Source organism: Ciona robusta, chromosome 1 (assembly GCF_009617815.1).
Source record: "Ciona robusta chromosome 1, ASM961781v2".
Lineage (NCBI taxonomy): Eukaryota > Metazoa > Chordata > Ascidiacea > Phlebobranchia > Cionidae > Ciona > Ciona robusta.
Genome location: NC_143235.1, coordinates 224357 through 238815, shown reverse-complemented (window position 1 = coordinate 238815; position 14459 = coordinate 224357). Strand labels below are relative to the sequence as shown.

At 36.2% G+C, this 14459-nt stretch overlaps 2 protein-coding genes across 8 annotated transcripts in view; one reads left to right on the top strand and one right to left on the bottom strand.

Moving 5' to 3' along the window:
* Positions 1-14459, top strand: part of LOC149741051 (dedicator of cytokinesis protein 9-like) — a 58593-nt gene that overhangs the window by 36817 nt on the left and 7317 nt on the right. For 6 of the 7 annotated variants that reach the window (XM_089886682.1, XM_089886699.1, XM_089886676.1 and 3 more), the window contains 9 exons: positions 2422-2575; positions 2795-2922; positions 3179-3360; positions 3482-3538; positions 4671-4780; positions 5084-5205; positions 5587-5724; positions 6042-6227; positions 6717-6830. In XM_089886682.1, coding sequence (XP_089742808.1) covers positions 2422-2575; positions 2795-2922; positions 3179-3360; positions 3482-3538; positions 4671-4780; positions 5084-5205; positions 5587-5724; positions 6042-6227; positions 6717-6830 — 1191 coding nt within the window. The remainder of the gene's footprint in view (positions 1-2421; positions 2576-2794; positions 2923-3178; positions 3361-3481; positions 3539-4670; positions 4781-5083; positions 5206-5586; positions 5725-6041; positions 6228-6716; positions 6831-14459) is intronic. The other variant, XM_089886691.1, reaches the window with a different exon arrangement.
* LOC149741052 (uncharacterized) lies at positions 8090-12882 on the bottom strand. The gene is made up of 3 exons (XM_089886826.1): positions 11587-12882; positions 10338-10578; positions 8090-9414 (listed from the first exon to the last, which is right to left on the bottom strand). Exons 1-3 carry the CDS (start codon positions 11719-11721, stop codon positions 8894-8896), a joined length of 897 nt encoding a protein of 298 aa, XP_089742952.1. The 5' UTR covers positions 11722-12882; the 3' UTR covers positions 8090-8893.

The following is a 14459-nucleotide window of genomic DNA, read 5'->3' as shown; positions in this document are numbered from 1 at the left end:
TGCCCATGTAAGTTACTATGTGTGTATTAAGTGCCCATGTAAGTTACTATGTGTATTAAGTGCCCATGTAAGTTACTATGTGTGTTAAGTGCCCATGTAAGTTACTATGTGTATTAAGTGCCCATGTAAGTTACTATGTGTGTATTAAGTGCCCATGTAAGTTACTATGTGTATTAAGTGCCCATGTAAGTTACTATATGTGTATTAAGTGCCCATGTAAGTTGCTATGTGTATTAAGTGCCCATGTAAGTTACTATGTGTGCATTAAGTGCCCATGTAAGTTACTATGTGTATTAAGTGCCCATGTAAGTTACTATGTGTGTATTAAGTGCCCATGTAAGTTACTATGTGTGTATTAAGTGCCCATGTAAGTTACTATGTGTGTATTAAGTGCCCATGTAAGTTACTATGTGTATTAAGTGCCCATGTAAGTTACTATGTGTGTATTAAGTGCCCATGTAAGTTACTATGTGTATTAAGTGCCCACGTAAGTTACTATATGTGTATTAAGTGCCCATGTAAGTTACTATGTGTGTATTAAGTGCCCATGTAAGTTACTATGTGTGTATTAAGTGCCCATGTAAGTTACTATGTGTGTATTAAGTGCCCATGTAAGTTACTATGTGTGTATTAAGTGCCCATGTAAGTTACTATGTGTATTAAGTGCCCATGTAAGTTACTATGTGTATTAAGTGCCCACGTAAGTTACTATATGTGTATTAAGTGCCCATGTAAGTTACTATGTGTATTAAGTGCCCACGTAAGTTACTATATGTGTATTAAGTGCCCACGTAAGTTACTATGTGTGTATTAAGTGCCCATGTAAGTTACTATGTGTGCATTAAGTGCCCATGTAAGTTACTATGTGTATTAAGTGCCCATGTAAGTTACTATGTGTATTAAGTGCCCATGTAAGTTACTATATGTGTATTAAGTGCCCATGTAAGTTACTATGTGTGTATTAAGTGCCCATGTAAGTTACTATGTGTGTATTAAGTGCCCATGTAAGTTACTATGTGTGTATTAAGTGCCCATGTAAGTTACTATGTGTGTATTAAGTGCCCATGTAAGTTACTATGTGTGTATTAAGTGCCCATGTAAGTTACTATGTGTGCATTAAGTGCCCATGTAAGTTACTATGTGTATTAAGTGCCCATGTAAGTTACTATGTGTATTAAGTGCCCATGTAAGTTACTATGTGTATTAAGTGCCCATGTAAGTTACTATATGTGTATTAAGTGCCCATGTAAGTTACTATGTGTGTATTAAGTGCCCATGTAAGTTACTATGTGTATTAAGTGCCCATGTAAGTTACTATGTGTATTAAGTGCCCATGTAAGTTACTATGTGTATTAAGTGCCCATGTAAGTTACTATGTGTATTAAGTGCCCATGTAAGTTACTATGTGTATTAAGTGCCCATGTAAGTTACTATATGTGTATTAAGTGCCCATGTAAGTTACTATGTGTGTATTAAGTGCCCATGTAAGTTACTATGTGTATTAAGTGCCCATGTAAGTTACTATGTGTATTAAGTGCCCATGTAAGTTACTATGTGTATTAAGTGCCCATGTAAGTTACTATGTGTATTAAGTGCCCATGTAAGTTACTATGTGTGCATTAAGTGCCCATGTAAGTTACTATGTGTATTAAGTGCCCATGTAAGTTACTATATGTGTATTAAGTGCCCATGTAAGTTACTATGTGTATTAAGTGCCCATGTAAGTTACTATGTGTATTAAGTGCCCACGTAAGTTACTATGTGTGTATTAAGTGCCCATGTAAGTTACTATGTGTGTATTAAGTGCCCATGTAAGTTACTATGTGTATTAAGTGCCCATGTAAGTTACTATGTGTGTATTAAGTGCCCATGTAAGTTACTATGTGTGTATTAAGTGCCCATGTAAGTTACTATGTGTGTATTAAGTGCCCATGTAAGTTACTATGTGTGTATTAAGTGCCCATGTAAGTTACTATGTGTATTAAGTGCCCATGTAAGTTACTATGTGTGAATTAAGTGCCCATGTAAGTAGATTGGTATTTCATTATTATTCGTGTATTGGTTCTTATTAACATCGTTCTGTTACTTACCAGGCATAATGTAATATAGACTTTGTAATATAGATTCCCCCGTTTAAAAATCTTAGTTGTATCCCATTATTTTGCCCGTTAATTTGTCCAATAGAAGTACCTAGGCTCATGTTTCACAAATTTTTTTTTAAAAGCTTTATCAGCGTTTATATTGACATTGTTATTATTTGTATAACTGGAACTTAATGGTTGTACAGTTAGGCACACCATGGTACTTGGGATTTAGGCCTGAGTTGGCCCATTACACAACACTCAGGGTGGCCATGCATACCAATGATCTTACCCAACCTTACTATATTTTCATATTTATTACCCCCATCTTCCCCGGCAGTCTTCCCGAGACGACCTCACCGAATCGTCACCCATGCGCGGAGCTGGCGAGAGTTCCCCCTCTCTCAACAACGTGTTCTCACTCCCCCCCATCGGGGATCGAACCGGGAGCCTACGGGCGAGGTTACCGGATAACTCAGTGATGAGCGCTATATGTAAGTTGGCTGTGGGGTTCATAATAATATCTTGTGTAATGGTTTGTTTTGCTTAATATATGTTTCATTATAATGTTAACACCAAGTCTGATGACGAGGATAACATTTTGATTGTGGCCACACTTCCTATTTTAATAATTGCTTCTCCTGAGTTGGGGAAAATATAACACTTATAACTACTATATATTATAACCAATGTATTTAATTCCCACCCCATAGCAAACCCAGGCAGTAGTTTACTAACCCGAGGTTCTCGAGGCTCACTAGCTGTGTCCGATAACCAGAACAACACAAACACGCCCCCCCAACCCACTAGTGATAAAGTGACCGATAAACTTGAATTAAAGGTAAGTCTTCATAATTTTTCTTCACTTATATTTGGCTCATTACCCCGGTACCCAGGATGCTACAACCCGTTAGTGACCACTGGGTTACAACAATGTATGTTAAGCGGCCCAAAGTCCCTTTTTGCTGAACGGAACATAAAAACTTTCTTTCACTATATTTGAAAAACAACATTTTTTTAAAAGAACAAAATATGTTATAGCTAGCAGGTTATGTTTAGACCTCAACCCTCCACCTTACACCCTCCACCTTACACAGGCTACTTTGAGCATGGCAAGCGCTACAAGGTTCAGTCCTAATGAGAAGTTCACGGCACCAGAGATACGGAACTTACTCTTATGTTTCATGCATTTGTTGAATAACCTGCCATCCGATGCTCTGCATGGCTTCTGGAAGGATTCAACAACGGACGAACAAATTGATTTCTTTGAAGTTTTGGAGTAAGTTGTGTGGATTGTATTATGTACGGGGTGTAGGGGTTGTTTGTGGTTTAGCAGACATGATAGTAACTTACCCAACCATACATTACACAGTTTGTAACAACTAACATATTTACGACAGAATGTGCATTCACCACTTCAAGTACACGGGGAAGAAACATCAGTTCCAGGGAATCAGGTGAATATGTGTTGTGTTATCAAGCATAATTGTGATGCTATGTGTTGTTACTTTATATAATTGTGATGCTGTGGTGTAATGTGTTGGTATTGTTATTAGATGTGTGTATATTATGAGTTGATAATATGTTAGCATGGGATAATGGGCAATGTCACAACTGTGGTTTAGTGGTTGGGCGCCTGCATTGTGACCGAAGGATACCGGGTTCACTGCTCGATACTGCTAGGTGTGTGTGTTTTGGCTAAAAACTTTATTGGATCTTGAAGTTCACGGTGGCGTATAGCAAATGCTACCAAATGGCAATGGCAGGTTGTGAAAATATTGTAGTGGAAATGCCACCGAACTTGGTGTATGCGACCAGCAGATAACATTTATGTATTGCTTTCGTATAAGATTCATTTTAATGCATTCTTGTTTTATTGATATGTTTCTGTTCCAACCCACTCACCATTCACATGGTAAGGTCGCTTAAATTATCGATACATGTTAATTGTTGCATGGGGTGTACAACTGCATATACAAGCAATAGTATATACCTCCCTAATTGCTGGGTGTGTACTTACTTAAGCTGCTGTTGCCACGCATGGTATAAATCTGATTAAGCTTTTCCGGCAAATTGTTTTTTTCAAACCGACATTTCACGTCCTATTTCCCACCACACAGGGTTGTAACATCCAAAATGAAAAGCTTCATCAGACTTATTAAGCTTACAATGGTGATTGATCATTTTCGATGAATAATTTCATTTCATCCCAATATAGTAATTAACCTGTGGTGTACAATTACAATGCCAAACCATGTTTAATCTCCGTTTACTTTATCCTGCGGATGTTTAGACTGTTTAATGTATGTTTTGTACCAACACACACGTTTGAACTTACTATAAAGTTAAACGTGTCACTGGTGAATAATTCCGAGCTTTGAAAGTTTTCATATCAAAATATAATGGACTTGCAGCAACACAATTTAAGTCAAGTTTTTAACAGGCTTCCCAAACATGCTGGCCCCATTTTAAATTACCCAATGCTTTGATATGGCCTTACAGTATAATTATGCATGATATTAAACAAGAAATACTCAATTACACCTCAGTTATATTTGCATACCACCAACTTAACTTAACCCCCCATAGATTTGGTTCATTATCGAAACTGAACAGCAAGTCCAAGACCCTTCCGGTTCGAATCCGTTCATCAACCGCCCACCATTATCTTATGAATCTTGCTGAACCGATGATCACTCGTAAGTTAGTTGTGTAAGGGATACACGGGTCAAGACTCGACGCTGTTACTATTGTGGGCATATTTGTTCTGTAACGCAAACTGCTCCAACCCAGTGGTCACTGATAGGTTGTCCAAATTGTCAGCCATATATAAATAGAGAAAAAACATCCAAAAAATAATCAAGTCTTTAATGTGGTCTTCTATACCAAGAGATCCCTTACTTTGCTGCCTGACTTATTGTATTATAAACCTTTTTTGTCTCCTCCATTAAAAAAACGTTAATTTGACCCCAACACGTGAATATATATATCACCTCCAACAGAAGCCTCCCACATGATTGATGAGAAGGAACTTGTAAGATTAACATTACTTGAAGCAAATCTTTCAACTGAAGTTGGGCTTATTGTGCTTGATATGCTGGCTGAGTTTCAAAGGCAGTTTAAGGTGAAACATAAACGGCCATCTTATGGGATCCAGGGTGCTGTTTGTGCCATATGGCATTTTATATTACTCATATTTGGTGCAAAATAACGGATTTATCCGTTTTCACTAATTAACCTTAGGTGTACCCAGAATATTCCCATAGGATATAAATCCACAGCATACGCACCAATGTTAGACTCCTATAGTTATAACCCATACAGTCATAAATAAACGTTATATAGTAAGGATAGAAACAACATGATATTTAACTGCTGTTATTATAATCCTTATATTGACACTAAATAGCAGTTTTAGTTTCTTTTTACCCCAATGTCAGCCTAATCTGGAACACCAGATACCCTGTCATGCCCCCCATGTAACTAACGTTGTTAATATTAATAGAAACAACTTACAAGCAAGGAAGGCGACAACCGGTTGATGAACAAATTATTCGCAGTAATGTTGCTGTTCCTACAAGTCAGTCAATCGGAGACAGTTCTTAAAAATGCGTTTGCGTCGTTCAGATTATTGCTATGCAAGGTGTGTATGACGTGACTTCACTATATAGTTGATCTTGTTTGTGTATTTGTACGTAACAGACCAACTATATTTGAGTGTAAGCCCTTCTTAACATCGAACATTGTATAACCTGAATTCTGCTGTTTAAAGTTCATAAAAGCCCTTTTGATTGTGGGTTTAGTATCCGGGTTAAATTGACAAAATACATGGATTAATTTTTCTGTGTTCTAATATTATATGGGACAATATATACAGTTATTTTATCTTTTTACATACCTTCTATTATTTAAAAAAAAAAATTTAAATTTATGTTTGATTATATTTGTTGTTGGTTTCAGTTCCCAAGCGTATTATTCCGAGGTTCAGCTGACTTGTGTGCGTCACTTATTTATTACTCGTTGAAGTGTTGTAACTCCCAACTTGCATCCCTGAGATCGGAGGCGTGTGCGTTGTTGTATTTACTTATGAGGAAGAATTACGATGAGGGGAGACCTAAGAAAAACTTTGTGCGATCGCATTTGCAGGTGTGGTGTTAGAATATAAATTCTGTTCTATAAGAGTGAGGTCCTAAGTGAGGCACACCTGAGACCTGGGATGTAGGTCTATTACCCCAACACCCAGATCTAGACCCCACTGAAGCAGTTTATAGAAACTCAATAATATAAATTCTAATCTGTAAGGGTGAGGTCTTCAGTGATGCACACCCTAGACCTGGGATGTAGGTATATTACCCCAACACCCAGGGTGTTACCATCTAGACCACACTGAGGCAGTTTATAGATAATAGAGATTCTGTTAAACTGTGTCCACCAATCTGTATTACATTTCCCTTATTTACTAATAACCCAACAGTAGCACCTCGTTATGACATTCTAGTTTCGGCCTAAAATTCCAATCCCAGACAAGTTTCGGCCTAAATCCTAGGATCTGGAACCCTGGCAAGTCTCACCATAGAACCTCACCCTTATAGAATAACCTCATAATCCTAACACACCACCCATATTAACCCCCAGATGATCAAGTCAGTGTCCCAGTTAATAAGTGAAGAAGTTGGAATCGGGAGCTCAAGGTTCCAAAACTCGCTGTCCGTGATCAACACGTATGCTATCAGTGATAAAGGAATGCAGGTGCGCATATGTGTGGCTTTATATAAGGGTTATATATAAGGTAGTATATGTACTGCCAATAACAGGTGTGTATATACTGTATATAGGGATGCAAGTACGTGGGTTGGGTTATATGGGGTTGGGTGTATTATCCTTGTGTTTATACAAGGTATTATGTATTGTCTATAAAATATAAATTGCAAAGAGTAAATTGCAATATTTTTATGTGCATATTATATGGTGGATATAGGCTGTTAAAACAAGGTGTACCATGTATACTGTATATAGGAGTTTGAATGTCGCATTATTTAAATAGGGAACATATTACACTGTTATGTATTGCTTATAAAATATAAGTAGCCAATACTTATATTGCAGTGGTTTGTGCATGTTGTTTAGTAGTATCTGTATAGATTATGTGTTAATGTACATATGATGGCTTGCTACATTAATATGAGAGCATATTACTTAGTGTTAATGGTAGATATATTTCAATGCATATGATGTTGTATACCTATATATATATAGTGTGGTGTATATGTGGTTGTATAGCATACCAAGATCAGGGTTTGCATGTTCTTTAAATCAAGGTATATATTATATGAATGTATATGGCTACCACTGTAGTGTGTTATACATGTTCTGTGTATTTATATGCAACTCTTATGTAATTGTATACAATACTCAAAGAAATATAGTTTGATAGTAAGGTGTACGTTTTAATGAGGTAACTTGTTCATGTCCTTGTTGTAGTTTGGGCTTTCACCTCTCATAGCCAGGAAGTTATTTACATGTGGTATTCAGGTACACAGTTGTTGTGTTGCTTAAAGTATTAAGTATGTAGTTTTGTAAAGAGATTTCTACATTCAGTTTCAGTTGTTGAATTATGAGCTGTTGATATAAGTATATTGTAGCTTGTAGATATCATAGACCTTGTGCCCGCTTATGAGCTACCATGTATGTAACTTTGTAGGTGATTGAATACTCATTATTGTGTATTTGTACAAACCATGCATAACAAGATGCTGGTATGTAGTGTTTCATGGTGGTATATACATCATATATACAGCAGTTGGTCATTATATTGTATTGATATTATTATTGATTGCAGTTATTTCCCATAAATACTTCATCAACCCAATTGACATCTGCCGTTTATAATTCCCCATGCAATTATGTTCATTTGGGTTGTAAAATTACCAATACAGCATGAAATACCAACCATGCTAAAACTACTGATACCAAACGTTGCCTTTGTTTTATTACATAACACAATAATGTCAAGAGAATTTCAAATTTATTCGAAAACAATAAAAGTGTGGAAAAATATTCAGTTTAAACAATGCAGTCACTTTATGCTGTATTCCCATAAGTTGGTCCCAAAGTAGTTTAGTGTACATGGTGCATTTTTAAATGCAAAAAATAAGACACATAAACCATAATATTCAGTTTTAAAATAATTAAGTCAATGATTTATCTCATTTGTTTTTCATTTTATATTGCAGTTTAATGCAAATTAGGGAGTGAAAATTCATGAGATGTTACAGTATATAAAATATAATTTTCAAATAAATTTCTGTGGTGTAAAGTTTAGGAACCTTGGATTCAATAAAGGAATAATATTAACTTTCGATATTTAAGATTGTTTTAATTATAAAGCAAGGCGTTTATGAAAGCAATATTAAGTTATATGGACTGTTGTAAGCATTGGATATTATTCACTAGAAATACTTGTTGTTGTTCATATTTCATTAAAACATCTTTAAAGTACCGCGTACATAAGCAGACAGGACAACATATATACCTTTGGTAGTAAAATATAATACAAACTTAAATATAAGAAACTTTTGGGAAGATAAAGTAATTAAAGAGGTGGAAAATCTTGCTTTTAAATACTTGTAGTTTAACTGGGTGAGGGCCTACAGCAAGGCATGCCATGGGACCTCAGGTTTAGACCACAGTTGGCCAATTACAACAACACAATACTGAATACAAAATGATGCCAATTTCTCCAAAAAAGTTTCATTTCTTAAATCAAATCTCGTCTTCATATGCTGGGTGTTTATGGAAGATAAGCGTCGACATCAACCAGGCGATAATACAATGTCTGCAGTTCTGTAGTTATTATTGTTGATATTCTCATCTGAATGTTGCACAGTAGCTTTATACAAAGCTTTAAGCGGGGAATCATCCTCCACCCTTCGTTGTTTCTTACCACCCACGCAATCTGACTTTCCGATCAAACGAGCGAAACTACCCGACCGAAAAACCTTCTTATTCCTTCTATCTGAAGTGTCCATTGTGTTAAACCTTGATGTATGGGAGGGGGAAAGATATTGGAAGTCCTTCCTCACTTCACCATCCACCAACACAGGTGGTGTCAGTATCACTTTATGTGAAGTGTTGACTGTAGCGCACCTCTCCCTCGTTGGAGACACCGGAGGTTTGGTGTCATTTACATCCAATGTCTTTACATTTTCATCCTTTTGGTGTGTTGAGTTATTATGATTGGAATCTTCGCTTGCTTTCCTTGATCCTTTGCTTGACATAAAGACCTCGCTGTCCAAACTCCCGGTGTCCGAATCAAATCTACCGTCTTTAGAACCTGGGAGAAGAAATTGTTGTTTAAAATTTTCTTTGTTTGTTTATGTTTTAGGTATAATCTATTAATAATGAAATGTTATCTTTCTTAAACAAAAGATATTTTTAAAGTAGGGACGAACATGAAATGTTCATATACATTGCTAGCATTTAAATAAAATTGTTGCATCAACTTTTCCTCAAGCAAGTCCACACTAAAGCTGTGCCACCATTGTTATCTATGCGGCAATACCCATGTGTTTGGATAATGGGACAACCCTGACCTAGAGCTAAAGTCGCGTTCTATTCCCCCCTAGTTATAACTATACCCAAAAACCTCGGCACATCTTATGCTCACTGTCAAGTATTTTTTAATAAATAATCACAAAACTCTTGCCTTGCATCTTTACATACGGTGACACCAACTCTAATCCATAAGAGTGAGGTTCTATACTACACCATTCCACCCAGAGATTTAAACCAGAGATGACCCGTTACCCCAAACACAATCATTCACCCAACAAATGAAGTTCACACATCAACACAACTTGATGAAGAATCTTTATTTCCAAGCACACAAAAGGACACAAATACATGACATGCATAACCACATTATAACAACCACAGTATACAAATATCCTTGAAGGTAAAACTAAGTGATATGATTGCTAACAAACAAATGAAGGTAAAACAATAGGAATGTACCAATGGTGAGCCAGGGGGTTTGGCAGTGAATATAAACATGCTACATTACCCTTGTTATGTACAATGAATATAATAAGTTACTACCATGATATTTAAAGGAACAACAAGATACCTGGCACTATAGGACCTCACCCTTACAGAATACAACACATAAACTTTATACAAAACACTCCATATCTTTGACACTGATCATGGCTTACAATGTTAACTAAACCTAACAACCAAAAAGTTCCAAACAAGAACCTGTTGCTTTCCTTTCAACGAGGGGGGATTTTTGAAGATGGGAGCGTGAAAACTTCTTCTTCAGACTTGCTTGTGCGCTCCTTAGCGTGTTGATCCCCGATGCAGAGATTCCTCTCTTCATCTTCCTGGAGGAAGTACTAGACGCACTAAGGGTGGGGCTGTGGCTTCTTGGGGGGGTGAGGGTGACTTGGTCCTCGGATATTGTTGCCCCGTTCGGGATAAATTGTCGCAGTCGTTGTTTCTGTGGGTGAAAGGTCATAACATTAATCTTTGTTCATCTATTTAAACGTGGTAAATAACAAACATATATCAAAGTCTAAACCCAGGTCAAATAAAGTGAAGATTTTTGTTGCTTGAGGTTCAATAAAATCTATATTTAATAGTTTCACAAAGTGTCAACAAAACAATAACGTTGAATTGGTTGCACCACTTTACCAGATTCTCCCATAATTTGTCATCATATTTCAACAAACTTTCCGAAAGGTGTTCTCCCCTATTATTGTGCGTGATTGTGATGTCATAGCATCTATTATTAGCTCATAATGTGGCACGCGGAAGTCAATTGTTCCAAGCTTTCATATTATGACCTCATAAAGAAAAATGATAAAATCTATTGTTTATAACAAAGCCCTTTGTTCTTTATCATTGTGACGTAACATGCATGTTATACATGGTGAATATGTATAAACATGCGCAAAAATATGACCATAAACATTCTTGTGTTCTGCAATAATATGTTATGGTATCCAAACATATATTGAACCATAAGTTGATTTGCTTTTATAAAACCAGACTATTTATCATGTTGTTTAATATTCATTTAAATTGCATAATGCTTGGTTTTATGTATGTTAGAACCCTTGTCTTTATCACATATTACTATGCATGTATAATAACAGCAGGTCATGTAATCAATAAACCACCATAGACCCATATGTTACAACAAGCACCTTTATAGATACATTATATCTCCCTTATACCCCCAACCCCACACACCTAATGCATGGGATTATACTTAGGTACAACAGCAGCTGCAACTTTCATGTAGCTTTTAATAATTGATTACTTTTCTATACAACGTCGCAGTGGCGAGTTGCGCATATGCCTTAAAAACAATTCTCAAAAAGTTGCGTACGTGGTTACTTGTAGGCGGGCACGAGGTGTGTGAAACACCCGTGTTATAACGATTGTCGTTGCCCCGCTACTAAACAATAAACAAATTACATCCATCTACCCATACATTACATACCTGTTCTTCAAACGTAGTAATCATTTCATCATATTCCCTTCCTAACTCATCCAAACTGACACCAACACCGTCCCCAAAGTTTAACAACAACGATCCTCTCCATGCTTTGGTTTCCTTTGACTCAACTTTGTCCATGATTTAGTTTCAAAACTTAGCCGATACCGTAACACATCATGTGAATCTATAACAACAACGTTATACACTATGTATACACCAAGCTATTAATGCATAACATAACGTTTTATTTATTTCTTCGAATACGTAGCGAAGATCAAATTAATCAAAACAACCACACGAGAAGGGAATTAGCTGCAAAACGACAGTAGTTAAAACACGTTGCCGTTAAAAAGTATAAAATAAATGCCCCATAAACCCATAACACGCATTGTACATTCGCTACCCTACATACATGTATGACATACGTCAATACAGAATCACTAATCCCAAACAACATTTACACCCGAATGACTTCATCAACAGCGTCTCAATTAAGCCACGTAATAACAGAACAACAAACGCTGTTGCGAATAATTCTTTGTTCCACCGAACATTTAAACCTTAAATGGCGGTGCGTTGCAAATTCTGCTCAAAACTCGGAACTTAGTGTAGTCTAACACAGGATAAGTCTAGACCGGCCTAGGATGAGTAATCTCTTCTAGCGTTCGAACTTCTACAACATAAATCACTTTTGCGATTCTTAGAGAAGCGCTGCATTCGGCTGAACGCGTGAAACCGAATAAACGGCAACTTTTATAAATTAACCTCATACACCACAGTTATCACACTCCATATAAGTAAATCACCCACGTATAAAAATACGCGATATCGTGACGCTATTCTATTGTTCTATATCACGTAACAATAAAAACGCGATACACGCGATTTTCGAACTCCAATTTTGGTTTGGAAAATTATTGTGACGTAACACACGATAACTGTGACGTAACAGCCTAAATAATTATTACGTCACATTCACATTGTTACGTAACAACATAAAAACAATTAAGTTTGTTTGTTAATGTAACTGTTCTCGAAGACATTGACTGTGACGTCATAGTGACTCATTGTTTTATCACAATATGTATTTGTCACGTTTATTCAATTGTTACGTCATATATAGATCAACCGCTTTAACAGCAATAGTAGAACGATACTCTGTTATACAACCGCACTTTTATATAATATGCACATTAAACTGTCCACAACACGCAGTATATACATCACATGTATACTACACTTTATAAACATAACATATATATCGCATACACCACACATACCGCTTTAAAATTTAACATAAACAAAATAAACAATAAACGTCACCAATACAAAAACAGGTATAACGTAACACATGCATATTATGCCTGTACAACTAAATACATAATATTAATTAACATATCTGTACAAAGGTTTCTCTTTGAACTTTTCTGCTGACTTTTAACAATGACCTGTGCTTCACCTGATTAAGTTTGTGACAAAACAATCCACTTTATGACGTATATTGTAATCCTTATTCATGAACTATGGTAACCTTTCACACCGTGTTTCTGGTATTTCCAAATAACGAATTTATTTAATGCTGTTCTCATAACAACACAAAATACATAAGTACCATACAATTTAATCAAGCACTTAAATCCACCACTATGCACATTGAAGTTCCAATTATAACAACCGTAGTAAACAAGTATATACAGTGTATTTACCATCGTGTTTGCTTATATTGTATATTTGTCCATTATAACTATGCATGTATATAATACTTCACCGTTTAATACAAGGATCCGTTGTATTGTTCGTAGCCGAATGTACTTGCGTAACAATACGCAGTACAACGTATACTTATACCATAGCAATTTCATAACCCACGCCTCCACTATATATTGTATTTCATCCACTTTCCTTTAAATCAGTAACGCGTTATACCATATAAGACGTTATTGTATATATTATATGACGTAACAATCAATACAGTGACATCACTAATGATACCTTGCAATACACTTATAGTTTCTATATTATAAACAACACTACATAACATATACTACACCGTCCACACAGCATCACACTGACTATACAGTATATACTGTTATAACTTTGCTGCACTCAATACTTTCCACCTGTTACCTAACCTCCGTCCCCATGTGAATAATTCATACAACTCAGCAGCACACAAGCTACATTTGAATACCAACGTACATACGAAGCTTCTCTTCCTTGTATCAGTTTACCGAATGTACATTATCTTAACGCTGATGATAATACTGGTGATTAATACGCGTTTACGCGGCCTCGTATGCACGCCTATATATATGTGGCTGCGTGAAAGAACAAACACAAAAGCCTACGCTTTAAAACCTCGATTTCCTGGTTGGCTGTTTGAACGCAACTAACACCGCAGAGTAGCTCGCTTCAAACCGACAAGGAAACACACAATCCACTTCATTGCTACCTAGTAATTTCACACCTCTGTAATTCTCCATAAGGTCAACGTCCATTATGACCGAAGAAACGACTTTATTTGCGCACAGTTTCAATCATTTCTCCCAAACACCAAGATTATACGCCACAGCAATAAATCAATCTTTTTTCTCAAATCGATTTCACTTTCTATTTATTTGCGTCGCCACTACCACGAGTGTGGAACTCACACGTTACTAAACTTCGTGATGGAGAAGTCACCATTATTTTCCATATACGGTTTGTGTGGAAACATCCCGTGAGAATAACGTGATGCTAAAATATTATTCTGACATTTAATTTAACTTTATAAATATAGAAACTTTGTTCAATTATTTCTTGCTTATCTTATGAAAACAGTTATACAATGTCAGAAACTAATGGACAAAATCTTTCTACACACATTTTTATGTATG

Bases quoted from the DNA above. Each gene is read 5' to 3' on its own strand.
- LOC149741052 (XM_089886826.1), bottom strand. From the start codon at position 11,721: ATGGACAAAGTTGAGTCAAAGGAAACCAAAGCATGGAGAGGATCGTTG. The intron at 10,579-11,586 runs GTATGTAATGTA...TTTCACCCACAG, and splicing joins TTACTACGTTTGAAGAACAG to AAACAACGACTGCGACAATT. The intron at 9,415-10,337 runs GTTCTTGTTTGG...TTCTTCTCCCAG, and splicing joins CGTTGAAAGGAAAGCAACAG to GTTCTAAAGACGGTAGATTT.